The sequence below is a fragment of the Cystoisospora suis genome (assembly GCF_002600585.1).
Source record: "Cystoisospora suis strain Wien I chromosome Unknown contig_7107, whole genome shotgun sequence".
In the NCBI taxonomy this organism is placed as follows: domain Eukaryota; phylum Apicomplexa; class Conoidasida; order Eucoccidiorida; family Sarcocystidae; genus Cystoisospora; species Cystoisospora suis.
Window position 1 is genome coordinate 1,189 of NW_027159893.1, and position 425 is coordinate 1,613.

Here is a 425-nt window from a genome sequence, read left to right on the forward strand (position 1 = left end):
TTCCTTCTTCTTCGTCTCTGTCTCCTGAGGGAGAAGAGACAGCGAAAAGAAGCATTTCTCTGTGTACATCCCTTCCCGATCCTTTGCCAGAAAGTCGCCGACCTCTCTTAACGAATCGCGTGATAACGTTATGGTATAGACCGCCGGAGCTATTGCTAGGGACAGAAGTCTATGATGGGAGTATCGATATGTGGAGTGCGGGGTGTATCATGGCGGAGCTCATATGCGGTTCACCACTCTTTGCCGCAGATCGAGAGTCTCTCCTCATACGACAAATTGTGGAAGTAAGGAAACCCCCCTCCCCCCCTTCTCTTTCTCTTCTTAGTCGCAATGTACCCGTGATCTCCTATATATACATATATATACATATATATATATACATATGTATGTATGCAGAAGAGCTGAGAGAGGAAGGAGTAGATGAG

General features: G+C 46.4%; 1 protein-coding gene across 1 annotated transcript in view; it reads left to right on the top strand.

Annotated features, from left to right (window-relative positions):
• Positions 1-281, top strand: part of CSUI_010307 (cell-cycle-associated protein kinase) — a gene marked incomplete at its 3' end in the record, with an annotated part of 717 nt that extends 436 nt beyond the window's left edge. The window contains exon 2 of the mRNA XM_068070412.1: positions 30-281. Within this exon, the coding sequence (XP_067917612.1) occupies positions 30-281 (252 nt within the window). The remainder of the gene's footprint in view (positions 1-29) is intronic.
• Between the last annotated feature and the right edge of the window lie 144 nt (positions 282-425).